The 14,637-nt window shown below is 39.3% G+C and overlaps 1 protein-coding gene across 4 annotated transcripts in view; it reads left to right on the top strand.

Annotated features, from left to right (window-relative positions):
- brsk2b (BR serine/threonine kinase 2b) overlaps positions 1-14,637 on the top strand; it is a 953,061-nt gene that overhangs the window by 330,991 nt on the left and 607,433 nt on the right. For all 4 annotated transcript variants that reach the window (XM_072592238.1, XM_072592239.1, XM_072592240.1 and 1 more), the window contains exon 2: positions 13,841-13,935. In XM_072592238.1, the coding sequence (XP_072448339.1) occupies positions 13,841-13,935 (95 nt within the window). The remainder of the gene's footprint in view (positions 1-13,840; positions 13,936-14,637) is intronic.

Here is a 14,637-nt window from a genome sequence, read left to right as displayed (position 1 = left end):
GCAGAAGATGAGGCTTTCTTCTGGCGGCACGGTGGCGCAGTGGTTAGCACTGCTGCCTCACAGCGCCAGAGACCCGGGTTCAATTCCCGCCTCAGGCGACTGACTGTGTGGAGTTTGCACGTTCTCCCCGTGTCTGCGTGGGTTTCCTCCGGGTGCTCCGGTTTCCTCCCACAGTCCAAAGATGTGCAGGTCAGGTGAATTGGCCATGCTAAATTGCCCGTAGTGTTAGGTAAGGGGTAGATGTAGGGGTATGGGTGGGTTGCGCTTCGGCGGGGCGGTGTGGACTTGTTGGGCCGAAGGGCCTGTTTCCACACTGTAAGTAATCTAATCTAATCTTCCTTCAGGCGTCAGGTTGTTCTGGTTTGGCGACGGAGGAGGCTCAGGACCTGTGTGTCCTTGGCAGCGTGGGAGGGGGAGTTGAAGTGTTCAGCCATGGGGCAGTGGGGTTGGTGGTGCAGGTGTCCCAGAGACGTTCTCTGCAATGATGTGCAAGTTGGTGTGCTGTCTCCCCAATGTAGAGGAGACCACACCAGGTGCAACGGATACAGTAGATGACATTGCAGTGGAGCTACTCCATACTGTCATCGACTATATCTAGCCCATTTAAAATTGAAGAGTGTCAGAGTTAATTCTTGGCACAATTGAGTTTTAATACAGACAGAATGTAACAATATAACAGTTGAAGGGGAGAGAAAGTGCTTACCTTTGTAAATAGAAAAATTCTTTCATGCCATCTGGCACTCTTTGAATAAGAGCTGAGTGTAAAATGCTCAGATGAGGAAGGCTTAACAACTAAACCTGTGCTCTGAGCTTCAGTGCTGAGATGCCATCTGGCTGAACTGCAGAACTGATTTTAGATTTTCCTCCTGTTTCTAAGGAACATCTTCCTTTTTTTTCCTCAACCAAGGTTACTCACTTACCTAGTGTGATTGGATCCTCGAGCTCATCCCAATCCACGTCTCACGCCTCTGCTGTCATCCCTTGCCTCCCAAACGTTTGCCTTTTACTTTGTACTCCTCCAGCCTTTAGTTAATAATCATTCCCTGCTATTTTCATCAGCTAGAGTATAATGCAACCACAAAACGCACCTTCCCTTTTCCTTCCCTCTTTTTCAGCATGCTGTAAGGATTATTTCCTTTCTGACATCCTAGTCCACTCCCCCATCACCCTGATACCTCTCCTCCAATCTCTACATCTTTCCATGTGAATGTAGGAGATGCAATAGCTGCTCTTTTTTTTAACCACCTCCCTTTTCTTTGTGCAAAGCCCAAACACTCCTGAGCACAAGTGTTTTACTTGTTTCTTTCAGTTCACTGATCATGATATGGTCTCCTTTAATCTGGGGAGACATTAAAATGAACTTTGATCAGTGTCTGAAATGCCTTGCACTGCAAGGCTACGGTCCAGGTGCTGAGCAGGTTTATTTGAAATAGGTTGAGAGTTTTTCGCTTTCACTGTCAAACTGGTCAGCAAGTTCCAGATACCTGCCACCATCTTGGTGCATCCTCTTGTCTCCTGTAATAGTTCTATCAATTACCTTCCTTTTATTATGTGCTCCCTAGTAATTAACCCTCTGTTAGACTGGTCCCAGGCTGTCAGGCGGACCTTGTAAAATAGCTGATTTAAAATCTACGTAGAACCTTCCGATGCGTGATCAATCATCAATCCTCCTGTTACTTCCTCAAAAAATCATGTTCAATGTGGTTTTGTTTTTCTCGTTTCTGTTTGTTTTGCAAGTTTGATCTTTGTCTTCCTCCCTTTATTTCTTCCTTGCTATTTTCAAATGGTTAGGAAATAGCTATTGACACTCCATTTGAACGCAACCTTTTTCTTCACACTCTCCATTATTCCTCGGCTGCCTCATGAAAGCTTTTGTTCTTTAAGCTGCCCTGGCCTCCATCCTATGATCTTCACCTTTGTTCATTTGGCTCTGTCCCTCCTTCCACTGACTTTTAAAAACAATTTCAGTTTCTCTTCGGTCTTGATGAAAGATCATCAACCTAAAATATTAACTTTTTTTTTCTGTGATGCTGCCCGACCTGCTAAATTTTTCAGCCCTTTAGTTTTGGTCTTCCACAACTTACTTTTGTCTTTCCAAAGTTCTCTTTTTCACCCTCCTGTTGGCGTTTTCTGGGTTATATTCAGTTCCTTGGCCAAGAGGCTTACACAGTTTAGTAATGTGCAGTGCTGGGTTTAGATCCAGTAATGTAGGTTAGGCTGTAAGGAGCACCACATTCTTAATGGCTTGGTATTGGTATGATACAAACCCACACCAAACAGTGATGAATAACTGCGATGTGCATCTGTGCAATCTTCTGCAGCACCCTTTTGAAATGTATGAACTTTCTGGCTTTTCCCGAAGTTTAGCCTGCTTTCCAATCAAAGTGCTATGATTATCCAGAATTCGTCAGCAAGCCAATGTATACTACCCTTTGATAGCCCTACATTTATGGGGATCATGTAACTCTACAGAAACACAAAAGAGCATTTACATCTGAACTTTTGTTTGCCTTTTTGAGGGAAATTTTAATCGACTGTCCACTTGTAATCCAAGAATTTAAATTTATTGACTCAATTAATTATTTTTGTCTGGGATAGAGGTGTTAATTTTAGACATTAAATTTACTGGAATAAATTCTTTTTTTGTAGTGGAGTCTGATGTGTGATGATCAAATCAGATGCCAAGTGGCAGCTGCGAAAGCTTTGAATTCATTTGCAGTTGGTGCTGATCAGCTGCAGATATTTGGCAATATATACTGTGACAATGTGATTACAATAATCACACACCAAGGGGCAGTTCAGTGGCACAGATCCAGTAATCTTCCAGTTCAAACTAGAAGCACAATTATGCAATACATTTTCACGTGTTGGACAGAACATAAGATATTGCATAGAACACTGATGCCTCACCTGGAGTATTGGGTCGAGTTTTGGCCAACAGACTTTGGAAATGATGTGATGGTATTGTGGAGAGTGCAGAAAAGATTCATGAAACTGATCCCCGGGATGAGGACCTTCAGTCAAGGGGAGAGATTGAAGCAGTTTGAGCTGTTACACTTGAAAAAGGGAAGGTTGAAGGAATGTTGATAGGTGACAAAATCATAAAGGGCTTGAGAGGAAAGACCTATTCCCATTGCAAAAAACAATTCGAGGACAAGTGGGCACAAGTTTAAGGTAATTTGTAAAAGAAGTAATAGAGACATGGGTAAAGGTTTTACAAGTAACAAGTAGGATCTCCCATGAACTGCTTGAGTGTTGAGTGAGACATTCAACAGGATTATCATCTGAAAAGGAGGAGTGTCAAGGGGAGAAAGCCCAAGTGTGGTAAATTGGTAAATTGGTTCTGTGCAGAGCTGGCACAGATATGATGGGCAGAATTGCCCCATGTGATTCTGAGTAAAATATATGTCCTCACTGGCTTAAACAGTGCTGGTTCATCCAGTATGGGTATCTAGGGATGGATTGTAAATCCCTAATTTATCCCTTTTTCTAAGTATCTATACTGATCAGGCTAGTTAGATTTTTAAAACAATTTTGTTTAATGTTAGCTGAACTGAATATTCCGCTAATCTGCGTATTGTTTTTCTGTAGAATCCAAAGTTTCAGAGTGTCTCTCTTTTGATTTTCTGTTGGATCCTATGGTTTTTCCTCATGCACGTTGCAAGACTAGTTATGCTCTATCGCAAGACATCCTTTATATCATTGGTTTATTGGCTTGAATCCGCTGGTATTCCATATTCACTCTTCCGCCCTCTATAACCCACAGTGATTTTTGTATTGTTTGTCTCTCTATGGCCTCCTCAACTTGCAGTACTCCGTCAGTGATTGCTGCATGGGGGCTGAGCACTTGAGATAATCTATGCCATACATGTTTGAGACCCAGACTAACCATATGGTTACCTATCATTTGTGACAGAGCTTACATGACATTACGAGCTGCAAAGCAAGGTTGAACAGAATCGTGGGTAACTGTACATCCCTCCCTGATGAGCTCAATGATGAGCTCTACACTTGCTTTATACAAGGGTTAGTGAAACGATGTCACCTATCCCATCAGCCTCAGATGCACCCTGTACCTTCGGTTACCATTGTAGATGTTAGATTGGCTTTCTTGAGAGTGAGCCCATGGCAAACAACTGGCCTGGATGGAGTCCCTGGCCGTGCACTCAGATTCTGTGCAGACCGACTGGCAGGAGTACTCCCAGACATCTTTAACCTTCCCTTACTACGGTCTGAAATCCCAACCTGTCTCAAGAAGATCTCCATCATCCCAGTGCCCAAGAAAAATCTTGCAGTGTGCCTCAATGACTACTGGCCTGTGGCTCTGACATCTGTGTAGCGGAGTGTAGGGTATCTCCCTGTCTGCATCAATAGTGTTGAGGTGGAGATGGTCGAGAGCATCAAGTTCCTGAGAGTGACGATCGTCAACAATCTGTCCTGGTCCACCCACATTGACACTACGGTTAAAAAAACACAACAATGCCTCTCCTTCATTAGGAGGCTAAGGAAATTTGACATGTCCATCAAGACTGTTAGCAATTTTTATAGATGCACTGTAGAAAACATCCTGTCAGGATGCATCACAGTGTAGTATGGAAACTGCTCTTCCCAAGACTCCAAGAAACTTCAGAGTTGTGAACACTGCCCAGTCTATTTTGCAAACCAGCTTCCCATCCATTGTGTCTATCTGTACCTCCTGCTGCATTGGGAAAATAACCAACATAATCAAAGACCCCTCCCACCCCGGTTATACTTTCTTTCTACCTCTTCCATCGGGCAGATGATAAAGAAGTTTGTTTTCATGTACAGGCAGATTCAAGAACCACTTCTTCCCCGCTGTTATCAGAGTTTTGAATGGATCTCTTTAATGTTAATGTCTATCTCTCTCTGCACCTTCTCAGCAGCTGTAACATTGGATACTACACTCTTTTCTGTTTCCCTGATGCACTTTTATAGTACAATCCTCCTCTAAAGCATGTAAGACAAAGCTTTTCACTGTACCTCAGTACACGTGACAGTAATAGATCAAATCAAACTTGTTCAATATGTTGTTCATAAAATTAGCTGCTTTAATTGAAATAAACTCCCTGGAGAAATTTGGCTTTGAAAAAATGAGCGGTATGGTCTATACTGTGCGGCGGCACGTTGGTAATTAATAATTGTTTTCCTTTATACGCGTGTCTAGATCTTGTTTTTCATTGATGACAAATAGCAATATTGATTCTGTTATAAAAAGGAAACTAAAGGACTTTGTGATTTAGACTTTTTGTTACGTAGTTTTCTATTTGAAAACCAATAGCTTCATTTATCATTTGCACCTTTTCCATAGGAAAACATTAGCCTTTATATTAAACATTATTTTCATATCTGTACAGGCTTGGTTTTTAGTTTGTTTTCTAATATTGACTTTGTAGGAAGCAGAAAGGAGTTTATAAACATCTAAGTAGTTCAAGATTATTATTGAAGCTTTCATATTATACTGTAATGATTTCTAATTTGACATTTATATGTTTTAACAATGTATGTTGTTAGTGATTCCTAACTTCAGCTCATTTGGTAGATGCCAACAGAGCATGAATTGAACCATGTAATAGGAAGTATATCTTAAAGTGTGCAGTGGAAGTTTGGAAATTGTGTTTGTGTGTGGTGATAAACATGGGACTGATGCAAATTGATTGGAATCCATTTATGTCAAGTTTGCTGCTCTGGAAAAAAAAAATCAATTCTTGACCACCAAATACCAATTTGCAATTCTACAGACAGCTACATTAGGACTGGCACTGCTTTAATGCACTTGCTGTTTCCATTGAGTCCATGGTACAGTTTACATCAGCCCTGTGACATATTTCTGATCCAGTGAAAGGAACCGAGGCTTCAAGGGCTCTTGCTGGATTGGGAAAATGTGCATTATTTTACATTATTTCCAATGATATTTTGACATAGCCATAAAAAGGAGTAGCAAGTTACCACAGGTATTCGAGATTAGCAAGAGAATAAGAGGTGTCAAAATTATACTTCAATGTTTTTTTTGTCAATTGTTGCTTTAAATTTTAAACTAATTAAGACTAAAAATTGGTGAGCTTTGAAGCTTTCAATTTTTATCCTTTGCATTCAGAATCTGCTCAAAGTTGGTGTAGAAGAAACATTTTCCACCTTCCTATCTGGATAGAAATCTCCTACCTTTATGGCTCATCATGTAGTGGAGTCTCCTAGTGAAGCCTGACCCCAATTTACCTCTTCCTCCTAATTGCAACGTCAGGTTAAAGGTTGAAGAGTTTAGTAAGAAGACCTGGATTTTGATCCTCCTCCTTTTGATACACTCTATTTTTAATCACAAAAGACTAAAAAACAACTATTTTGGTAGCTCAAATTTATTTGGAAGTATCATGTCTGAATACACAGTTAACAGAAGTTAGCATCTCTGCGGTATGGTTCTTGTCCTTTGGTGTTGACAGATTTACTTTATTGTATGATGGGAGTGATAAATCTACAAAAGGGACTTAAACCTCATGTTTGCAAAACAATGTTATAGGATTGCAATGTTTTGGGATGATCTTTAACTTGAGGGGACAAAGGAGGAATAAAGGATGGCAAGAAGGAGAGAAGGACCAAATAGAAGCAGTCTCTACCATTCGTTGCACCTGAACATGGGGGGGGGAGCTTGTGCCCGGGTTGAAATGACTGAATTTGAAGGGGAGAATCTCAGGAAAACCCAAACCATGAGAGACGCAGTTCTGAAGTTACATGCTATTAAGAATTGAAAAGAAGCATAAGTAAACTTGTGGTAGCTAAGAATCATGTTGGACTTGATCTGGGAGCCTTGGATGTTTATTTAATGAACTGTGTAAGATAACCATGGAGTGAGGTTTTTAGTTCTGATATAAACAAAAGGGGAAAGTCCTGTGCCATAATTTAAGTAGTTGTCGACAAAGGTTAGCATTTAAGCAAAATCACTTTTAGTTTAATGAAATAAGAATTGCAGGTGCTGGAAATCTGAAACAAAAACAGAAACTGCTGCAGGTCTGATAGCATCTGTGGAGAGAAAGCAGAGCAAATGTTCTTCAGAACTACTCAAGTTCTAAAGAAGGATCACTGGATCTGATGTGTTAACCCTGCTTTCTGTGAAGGGATGCTGCCAGACCTGCTGAGTATCACTTTTTCTTTTAAGTTTGTTTGCTGCAGTAAACAAATGTTAGATTAGATTCCCTACAGTATGGAAACAGGCCCTTCGGCCCAACAGGCCCACACCAACCCTCCAAAGAGTAATGCACCCACACCCATTCCCGAACCCACGTGCCTGGTGTTGCAAGGCAGCAGTACTAACCATTGAACCACCATGCTGCCCATTTTAACCTTGTTACATGTCTCCTTTTTAAACTGGTTGCTAGAAATCCAACTTTTAAAAAAAAAGTGAATCCATCTCTCTGGAGATGGTAACAATTAACAGTTTCAAAATATATATCAATGCAATAAACCTGACTGAACACGGACTGAGTAAACATATACCTAAAACTTGTGTGAAAATTCAGGCCTTCCATTTTTGTATTCATGAAAGCAATGTCAATTACATAGCAGCATAAACATAGTGAGATTTCAATAGAAACAGTTCCACAATTTGCTTCTGTGCTTTGTATTGTCATGAGAAAATTGGTGGCATCTTGATCTTGATCATAGATTTATATAGCACAGAAGAGCCCTTCTAATGCTAAACCAGAAAAATGTAACAAAATATTTGGATCTCTTGTTGATTAAAAGCAGCAGTAGTGTCTCTGCAATGATAACATAAGCCAGATCTTTCATTCCTTGTTGCTGTCCAGTAACTCCTGTTGGCACAACCACACGTATGGATATTGGATGAAGATCAGATCAGGTTTTGTTGTCATGCCTCCTTTCCTCTCTCTCTCCCCTGTTATCCAGAGATAAATATCCTGCCAAACATATATTACCTCTGCTCTCAAGGAAATGATTACAACTTGGCTAAGGTACCAGAAAGCTGCAGGTGTCTGGGAGCTGTGTCCCAGTGAGGAGAAAATTAGAGGTCTGGGATAAAAGATCCAACACTTACTATTTTGGAAGTCCAATGACATCCAGCTGAAGGACTGCTCTTCAAATGTTCACAAACAGTGGAACTGAATTGCTGTCACATCACCCTAGGGTTCTGCAGCATCAAAGGTTTTTGCTTTCTGCAAAAGCAAATCTTTTAGTTTCATCAGTGGGAAAGCATTTGTACAGATTACTTGTGATCGATGAGCAAGAAGTGCATTCACTCGATATTATGGCGTGAAATTAAGTTTATTTTTTTTCCCTATCCTTGTGATACTGTGAAAATCAATCTGAAAGCAAATTAATTACAAACTTGTCTTTGTGTTTGTGGAGGAGGTATTTTGCTCAGTTTGAAGTCAAGCATTAGCTGCTAAAGAACCCAAGTAACCAAGAGATTGGAGCACATCTGGTAATCTTAAACAATAGATAATTAAAATAAAATATTGGTCTGGTCATGATATTGTGGTTAGACTGCCAGTCAGATTCTATGATTAAAAGGGTATCTAGTTGATGAGAGATGTGCTTTGTGCATCACCAATTAAGTTAATTTCAGATTAATTATAGATAATGAATGCTGATATTACACTCATAATTACAGGCTGATTTTCTTTTCTGGCTGGATGCTTATTTCAATGTATATTTATCTGTTAAAGTTTTTGGTGTTGGGGAAGTTGGCCAATGATTTAAGATAGGCTGTTATTCTCAGCCTTGAAATTAGGTGGTATTCTTTTAGATGGAAACAGTGAATAGCCTGAGCATGGCCTTACTGTCCTACACATCAGACAAGAATTTGCACTCCCCACTGTACATCAGGCCAGGAGCCTGCACTTCTTATTCTATAACGTGGCCTTTGGTCCATGCCATGAATCAGATAGGAGCCTGGGATCTCTCCATTGTATTTTGCTGGAATTTATGAATCTTTAATTGTAGTAAGGCATTTTTATGCTTTTTCAAATTTCTTACTAATTCATTGTCCATAGGATTTTAGAGTTTTATGTATACCTTTGACTGTTTACTTGAAGGATTTTATAGGTGATGAAGAAGAGTCATTTTGGACTCAATGCTATCTGTGATGAGGGAAACAAAGATGCTGTTAAATCTGTTAAATTTCTCTATTTTGTTTTTAGTTAATGATATGTAGGTATATACTTGAAAGGTAGTGTGGTGAAGGTTCAGTAGATCGCTAATGGACCAATGCACTCCAAAAGCCAGATAAAATAGATTAAATTTCACTTTCCTAGAATTTAGAAGCTTGAGAGTTGATTCTTGAGATGCTTGAGAAGATAAATGCTGGGTAAGCATCATATATCATCACCCCAGCTGGCGAGCCTGGAGTGAGGGATTGCAATCTTGGAAAAAGGTGTTGGGTAATTTGGACTGATGAGGAATTTCTTCACTCTCGATTGTGAATTTTGGGGATGCTCTATCCCTTGATGGCTGTTGATGTTAAGTATGTTCAAGACAGAGGCTGATGTTGGTTTTTGAATATTCAGGATATAATGTTTATGGGGATAGTATGGAGAAAATGGAGTTGAGGATCAGCGATCGTCTTATTGATCGGGCAGGCTTCAAGGGCCAGATGACTTACTCTTTTGTTCCTATATCTTAGGTTCTCGTGGTACTGTACATCTGTTAAAGCATACCAAGTGATTTCTGGCAGGACCTTGCTCTTTCTATTTTACATGTAGTTCCTGTACTGCATGTCAGACAGCATGAAGCTTTTTGGTACTGTCTGCTCAGTGGGATCTTGGCCTTCCTCTGCTAAAAAATAGGATAAAGGCAACTATTCTTATATTTTCTTGTATTGACCTGTAACAGGAGCCAGGGCTTGCTCTACTGTAAACAGACAGCAGAGCATCTAGCTGTATGTAATCCAACAGGTGTTTTATCCCTTTTTGTCTCCTGTTTGTTTGCAATTAATTTCTTATTGAAAAAAATACATCTTTTTATTCCTAACAATCATTTTTTCCTAATTTTATCTGAATTTTTCAACTTTTTAAATGAACTTTCTAAGTAAAATCAATTTTCTCGATTTAAACTGAAAATATTTTTAGTTTTTCAAAAACACCCTTTTGTGTTCCTAGATAATGATGCTATGCTTATGCAATAGTGTTTCTAAATCACAAAGACCTTGTTTTATGTTGAGGAAACAGCAGACGATAGAGAACCATAAATACCTATTTAAACGGGCTAAGTTTGACATAACATCATAAAATAAGGAACTTGTCTACAAAGTTAGTCTTCCACCTTGGCAAAAGAACAAACTAATATGGCCAATAGTTTTAGGCAGCAAGAAACAGAAGCTAAAGGCAAAGATCAAGCTCACAACAAACTATAAGACCCTTCCTTTTATCAGAGCTCCAGAAGGGATGTAGAGTTACAGATATTCCAAGGGAATCTGTGTCCTTTTCTTTTGTCTTAAGATTTTGTTCTTCACTGAAAAGTGCACTAGCCACTGTCAGAGTTTCCCTTCTATGAAAATTGTTCCTCATACTGAATATTACACTGAAGTATTAATTATAAACATAGAGGTGCATTGAAAACAATAATGGTATTGCTGGTAAGGTTTCTGTGGTTTCACAACTCCAATTGCCATTAATTAACAAATCAATCTGCAAAGTCAAGGGAATAGAGATTGACTGAGAGTTGCAATTTGATAGAAAACACTAATCAATTCACATGGCACTGTTTTATTTTTCTTTGCACAAACAGCAGCTCACTTTCAACCTCCCGGTCAGTTTTAAGAACTTTCTGGATTTTTACAGTACATTGAACTTGAAATAAAATCACTGCAGGAAATTAGAATTGGTCTTTAACTGTGTAGATATTGTTTAATAAGGCATTAATAGTTGATGCAATGGCAATTAGTGTCACCAACCCAGAAAGCAAACTCTTTTCGATCTAAATGAAAACTGAAAGAACTGTGGATACTGTAAATCAGAAATAAAATCAGAAGTTGCTGGAAAAGCTCAGCAGGTCTGGCAACATCTGTGAAGAGAAATCAGAGTTAATGTTTTGGGTCCAGTCCTCACAACTCAGAAATTGTCGATGCCAGAATATAAGAACTGGAGAAAATCAAACTAAATGCAGTAATAGAAATTTTTACGAAGTTGGTTTTTAAAGTGTAAAATTCTCTCCAAGTGGAAATCCACCAGACTGTGGTTAAACTAAGAATATTTTGAAAAGTCAGGATGCTTCAAAGCGGTCACCCTTTATCAATTAGTGATCAGGAAACAACCACCAAGCTTACAAAATTGGGAAAGAGTATGTGAATCTCAATTAAATCTCCAAACGTGCAATTGTCCACTTTCCATCCTTGGCACTTTTTTAAAACTCCATGCCTGTCACACCTCATTTTTAGTGGTGGTCCATAAGCCAGCAGCATTGTTAATTGCTAGAGGTAATTAGCACACTTCTTTTTAACCGCAATGTCAGTTTGGGTAACACTCCATACTGGTGTTACAAAGCCATTGTTATTATTAATGAAATATGAATTGTTAAAAGTTACTATCAGAGCTTTGCACCCCTACCAGGTGTAATGATGTTGTCTGTAGTATGCTTGTGGCTTCACTGTCAGCCCCTTCTGTCATGCCACTTCACTCTGGCCTCTTGTCCCTTGCTGCTACACTTCCTATTCTTAAATGCACCTCGTGGCAAAGACCATTCAGTCCTTCTGAATATCCGTTGGAGTAAGAGAAAAATTTTGACAGAGTTGATGCTGTCAGTGGCTTTGAAATATTCACTGCACGCCTTAGTTTTTTTAAGAAAGTGGTGAAACTCTTTAACATACTCCAGAAACCTCAATTGAAGCAAAAGAATAATTTCAGGCTTAACTCAGCTTAAATTACTCCATTGTTAATTTACTTGATGACTGGCAGTTCCAACAGAGATAAAATGGAAACAGTGCAAGTTAGGAATGATACACTGTGTCAGTGCTTTAGAATATGTGACAAAATGGCAGAATGCCTCTCTTGCAGTGTAGTGAGACTGAAACTTTCGAAGAAATTATGGGGTATTGTTTCAAATTTTAGCGTTGTGAATAAAGAATACTCATTGCTATGTTTAAATGCTTGATGTTGCAGATAGAAAGCCATTATTGTCTGCAAGGTAAATCTCTCCCCTATTTTCACATAATATACTGCTTCTCAAATGTTGTGCAATTATCTATCCCACCCTATAGTAAAAACTCTTTGTGCTAACTACCAGCTTTATTAGTGATTATTCTATGTATTTTAAATTAACTCCTGAAAGCATGTGGCCCTTGGAGCTGTCAGTTTGTGAATACCAGTCTTCCATGCTACTGTTTCTCCAGTGGGTATCTGATAGCTGAGAGAGAGGTTGAGAATCAGCTCCAAAGAGAGCGTGTTTAAATCAAATTTTCTAAGAGGCAGATACTATTATCTGATAACTTGCTTTAAATAATTAAGTTCATTCAAAGGTAAAGCTTCCCATTTAGAAATCAATTGAATTACTGAAGTAATTGTATTTTGTACATTATTTTGACAACCAGTCTCACTCCAGAGCAGATCTCCATTCTGTAGTGTATTTGTTTTTATTCATTCATAGGATATGGGTGTCACTGGCTGGGCCACTATTTATTGCCCATCTTTAGTTGCCCTTTAGAAGATGGTGGAGAGTTGCTTTCTTGAACTGTTGTAGTCCTTCATTGTGTCGAGGCTTCCAGAGTGCTGTAGGAAGGAACGCCTCTTGATTTTTAACCCACTATGTGATTTTGTTGGTGCACAGAGTATTTAGTGCTCAGTTACAGGCTCTCAGCTTTCTTAGCTTATGTTGCACTTTAGCCCAGGGGAGTCACAGGCAGCTAGTCATGGTCGGAATCACTGAACAATCAGGGGGGTGTCAACCTTACACGTGCAATATGTGCCAGCAGTTTACGTGGCCAACATACTGCATGTGCTTTAAGCAATTAGTTGTGTGTGAAAGTCAAATGGGAGCAGTCCTTACTGGGGTGAAGGGAAGCTACATTTGGTTAGGGGAAACCACTAAAGTCAAAGGTCTCATTCTTGTGCAATGCAGAAGGTTATCGACCACCCTTCTGCACTGTTAGGCATCTTGCTTCATTCACTACGCAGCACTGACCTGCGCTGCAATTTATGTCTTCGGCCAACGTGGTGTGGCTTCCTGTGGCAGTCTGCAGGAAAACAAAGGCGCTTCTCCCATGTCCCTTTCGTGAAGAAAGGCCTGAGCTTCTCTTTGGGCCATATCCTCTGTGATAATAGCCAACTGTTGTAATAAGAACCAGCTCCTTACTTGCAGCTTCGGCAGTGGTGTACCAAATATGATGCCAGCAACATCAACACTGGTATGCCCCAGCTGCAGTGAGCACTTCCATCTATCTGACTGTGTGTATGTGAGATTCCCTGAGAAAGGTACTCACAAAATTAATATGGTAAAGATTTGTGTAATAACAGAAGGTTGTGTATAAAAAGTAACCCTGAACTATGAAGGACTGGGCACCAATGAATCTCACTCAACAAAACAACTGTAATGAAAAATGGGAAAATTCTGCCCAGTGTTTCTGTGCACTGATTTAGAGATGACAAGATTTTAAACTTTGCGAGTATCTTCCCCAAGTGCAGCATAAATATCTGTGAACTCTGTTCTGCGAGGCTAATGCAATAGCTCTGACATGTTTGATATTTGGATCCTATTAAAGGCCTTACTAAAATATATAGTAGCTATTAATCACATTTATGAGTGTGTTTTGCTGCTGGACTTCATAAATGATGTTAGTGAAATAGTCCTTAATTAGTTATTTCTCTCTTTTTAACAATAGGATTGGTGAAGCTCGGAGTCCACTGTGTAACATGTCAAAAGGTCGCAATAAAGATTGTCAACAGGGAGAAGCTCAGTGAGTCGGTGCTAATGAAGGTAATATCCAAATGGGAAGGCTTCATTTAAATTCTTCTCCATTTTAAGGCAACCCTTAAAATTAATTTCATTCATCATATTAAACAATTAATTGCTGCAACTCATACTGTATCTGTGTATTCCATAATTATTGTGGAGACACCATGGAATTAAATATAGTATTCGTCTTGCAGGGAAATACATTATAAATTTGAATCTGGTGGGTACAGTGCAATAAACTGAATTCAATTATAAAGTGTTTTCAAGTTATGCTGATGCTATGCCTCATGTGCCATGCCTCAAATTTATTTTAATGTATGGCTTTTTATTCCCAGTATAGTAGGAAATTTATACAAGGCAAACTACTTGCTGAAGGGAACTTGTGCAAATTCACATTGTTTAGTTTCTACACCTTCCGTGTGCATGCTGGCAGCCTTATCGACAGCAGAAAGTGTGTAAGAGGTTTCTTTTAATGATGAATGTTCTGACATACAATTTGTGAGATTAAAACCCAGGTGGAAACAACCCAGTTTAAAGTGCGTTGTTGCAAGGGACCTCTGAAGTGCTAATTAAATCAGCGGAGCTCTGATGTAAACAGTTTTGACTGCGACTGAAAATCTGCTTGATAAACCATTTCCACAAATTTTATACATAATAATAGGATGTTGTCAGTGTTTTGCTATTGTTTCACTCTGGATATATCATGTGACCATGATTTCTCTG

The sequence above is a fragment of the Chiloscyllium punctatum genome, chromosome 22 (genome assembly GCF_047496795.1).
Source record: "Chiloscyllium punctatum isolate Juve2018m chromosome 22, sChiPun1.3, whole genome shotgun sequence".
NCBI classification, from domain to species: Eukaryota; Metazoa; Chordata; class Chondrichthyes; order Orectolobiformes; family Hemiscylliidae; genus Chiloscyllium; species Chiloscyllium punctatum.
This window is presented reverse-complemented; position numbering and strand designations above follow the sequence as displayed.